Genomic DNA, 2,727 nt, shown 5'->3' with positions numbered 1-2,727 from the left:
ATGGGTGGGGAGGACATGGGGGAGAGGAGACGGGCTCCCCCCTTAAGGACAGATGGAGAAAGCGGCAGCCAACACATGCTGATGGACAGGTGCCTGCCTCGCCTTGCACCTGCATGGATGTTGTATCAGTGGGAGAGGTGGACACGTGTTGGACTACGGTGCTCGACAGATGTGCCGGTGTGAGGATGCCCGCTTGCTCCGGCCATCCTCCCTCCTCTCCCTCCCCTCCCGTGTTTCCTGAGTTGCATCACCCTTTCCTGTCGGCAGCATGAAAGCAGCTACGGAATGATAATATTTAGACTTTGGCATCCTCGTGACCCCACATGAGGGGCAACAGTGGCGAGAGGCACACCGTGATTCATACTCAGGGCCCAGAGAACGTGGGGGGGGAGGGTTTGGGGGCTGAGCAAAAACCAAGGGGAAGGGCATCCACCTCTGGATGTGTGTATATATATCGCCCTGCCTGCTGCTTGGGAGCAAACCTGGAGTGAGACAAGAAGGCAACAGGCTATAAAGAGGGAAAGGTCTCCTCCTCCTCCTCCTGCTTTGCTCTGAGCATTCCCATTAATTTCATCTTTGGCCTTTCTTTCCTCAGACACCCAAGACTCTTGAATTGAAGAGTTGTCCTTGGATTGGGTTCCTCTTGGACTCAGGACGCCTGGGTTGCTCTTGGTGATTGGCGGGCAAGAGAGAGCAGTGAGTCCTCGTAGGCTGGAGCTGGTGGGGCGGGTGTTTCTAACAAGTCGCCAGCCCGAGGCTGAGAAGCCGAGGTCACAGGGTCCCCCTTTTGCCAATTCTATCATCTCGCCATCTTACGGTCCTTCAGCTGGGCCTCCACGAGCCATGCTGGCCATTCCCACTTCTCTCCAAAGTATGTGGTGCCTCCTTTTCCTTAGCCTGATTTTCTGGGCTGCCTTGGCCCCCACGGCCTCCGCCTTCCCCCTGCCCAATTCCAGCCCCCTTTATCAGTTCGACGGACAGGTCCGCCTTCGCCACCTCTACACGGCGGATGAGCAAACGCATCTCTTTCTGGAGATCTTGCTGGACGGCAGAGTACGCGGCTCCAAAAACCAGAACCCTTTCAGTGAGTATTCGGAAAGGGAAAGGATTTGAGCTGGAGGCTGTGGGGAGCAGGGTGCAGGACTCCTGGGTTCCTTGGAAGGGGACTGGATATTGGCAAAGAGAATGCAGACGCCCACGGATTTGTTCCCATTCCCAGTTTAACAGAAGGTAGACACTTGGGTTCTTGAGAAAAAGAATGAGATCTCGCGGGTTACGAGGTGAACCTGAGAGCCAAGATCCCTGAGTTCAGTGGGTAGTTTGGGGGAACCAGAAATTCCAGGCATTCTGAAAGGAGAATAGGGTATCTTCGACAAGATCCTGAGACAGGGGAAGAGAAGGTTTGGATGCAGCTTCTGAGCAGGACATTCTGGAGAGCAAATAAGGGTAAATGGAGTCAATGAGGAGACTGGGGTGAAGGATTCCAGCAAGAGAGTATCTGCTAAGAGCAGTACGTGCAGTTGTGGGAAGACCTTGTTTGCTCTGCTGGACAAGAGTTGGTTTGTAAGGACAGTGTGGACGTGGTTCAGAATGTGGGTGCAGCAAGTGAGAGCCAACACAGGAACGAGCTGAGCAAGCATTTGTGTGTGTGAACTCTTGGGTGCTTTGAAACAGAAATACGTTCTAAAGGGTCACCAGGGTTCCTAGGTGCTGCTGAACTGCCAAATACAGGAATCAGAACTCCTGGGTTCTCGAAAAGGGGGGAATGGGAATTCAGTGGCCTGGACAGAATAGTTGGCTTTAGCTGGTGGATCAGACACACATCCCCATGTTGTCTGTGACAACAGTGCCTCTCATTGTCACTTTCCTTGGCTTTTTGGTCTCAGTTTTTGCAAAAGGAGAAAATAGATGGGAGACTGGATTTAACATAGAACTGGTAGTGATTTAGGGAATTTTTTTTGGCATTTTCAGTTGACAAGTGGGGACAAAAGGATCCCACTCCTGCTCTTCTGTTTCCTCCTCCCGATTCTACTTTCCTCACCCCTGTTTCTCTGATGTCCCCCCCCCCCCACAGGTCTGTTGGAGATCAAAGCTGTAAAACCAGGAGTGATCCGCATGCAGGGCGCAAAAACCTCTCGTTTCCTCTGCATGACCTCCAGTGGACATCTCTATGGTTCGGTAAGTCTGACCTCTCAAGTGATGGGGGGGGGGCGGATAGGCGGTCTGGGACACAAATGTGCTCATCATACCAAAAGAAAAGTGATATGTGAAGTGAAGTAACCCATATTCTCGTCACTCAGATAAAAACAGTGTCTTCCTCAGCACAAGGCATTGGGGAGTTCTTGGTCCCAATTGGAGCCCACTTAGGGGTGCCAACTCTGGGCTGGGGAAATTTCCTGGAGATTTGGGGGATGGAGCCTGGGGAGGGCAGGCTTTGGGGAGGGGAGGGACCTCAGCAGGGCATAATGCCAGAGAGACCACCTTCCAAAGTGTCAATTTTCTCCAGGTGAACTGATCTCTGTCACCTGGAGATCAGTAGTAATCCCAGTAAATCCCCAGCCACCACCTGGATGTTGGCAACCCTAAGCCCAGTGGATTAGGTGACACGTTCAGGAGAATGAATGCCTGGATCCTGTTACAGGAGAAGGCAGTCTAGTGAGCAATGGGAGCAGGTCTGGGTTGGAAAATAGCTGGAGACTTTGGGGGTGGAGCCAGGAGAGGGCGGGG

At 52.8% G+C, this 2,727-nt stretch overlaps 1 protein-coding gene across 1 annotated transcript in view; it reads left to right on the top strand.

The window, feature by feature from the left end:
* Positions 1–896: 896 nt before the first annotated feature.
* LOC107106394 (fibroblast growth factor 21-like) overlaps positions 897–2,727 on the top strand; it is a gene marked incomplete at its 5' end in the record, with an annotated part of 9,830 nt that continues 7,999 nt past the window's right edge. Inside the window, 2 exons of the mRNA XM_015406529.1 lie at positions 897–1,084; positions 2,075–2,178. Coding sequence (XP_015262015.1) covers positions 897–1,084; positions 2,075–2,178 — 292 coding nt within the window. The remainder of the gene's footprint in view (positions 1,085–2,074; positions 2,179–2,727) is intronic.

The sequence above is a fragment of the Gekko japonicus genome, unplaced genomic scaffold (assembly GCF_001447785.1).
Source record: "Gekko japonicus isolate JY-2015 unplaced genomic scaffold, Gekko_japonicus_V1.1 scaffold7635, whole genome shotgun sequence".
In the NCBI taxonomy this organism is placed as follows: domain Eukaryota; kingdom Metazoa; phylum Chordata; class Lepidosauria; order Squamata; family Gekkonidae; genus Gekko; species Gekko japonicus.
Note: the sequence above shows the minus strand (reverse complement) of the source record. Positions and strands in the feature narration are given on the sequence as shown.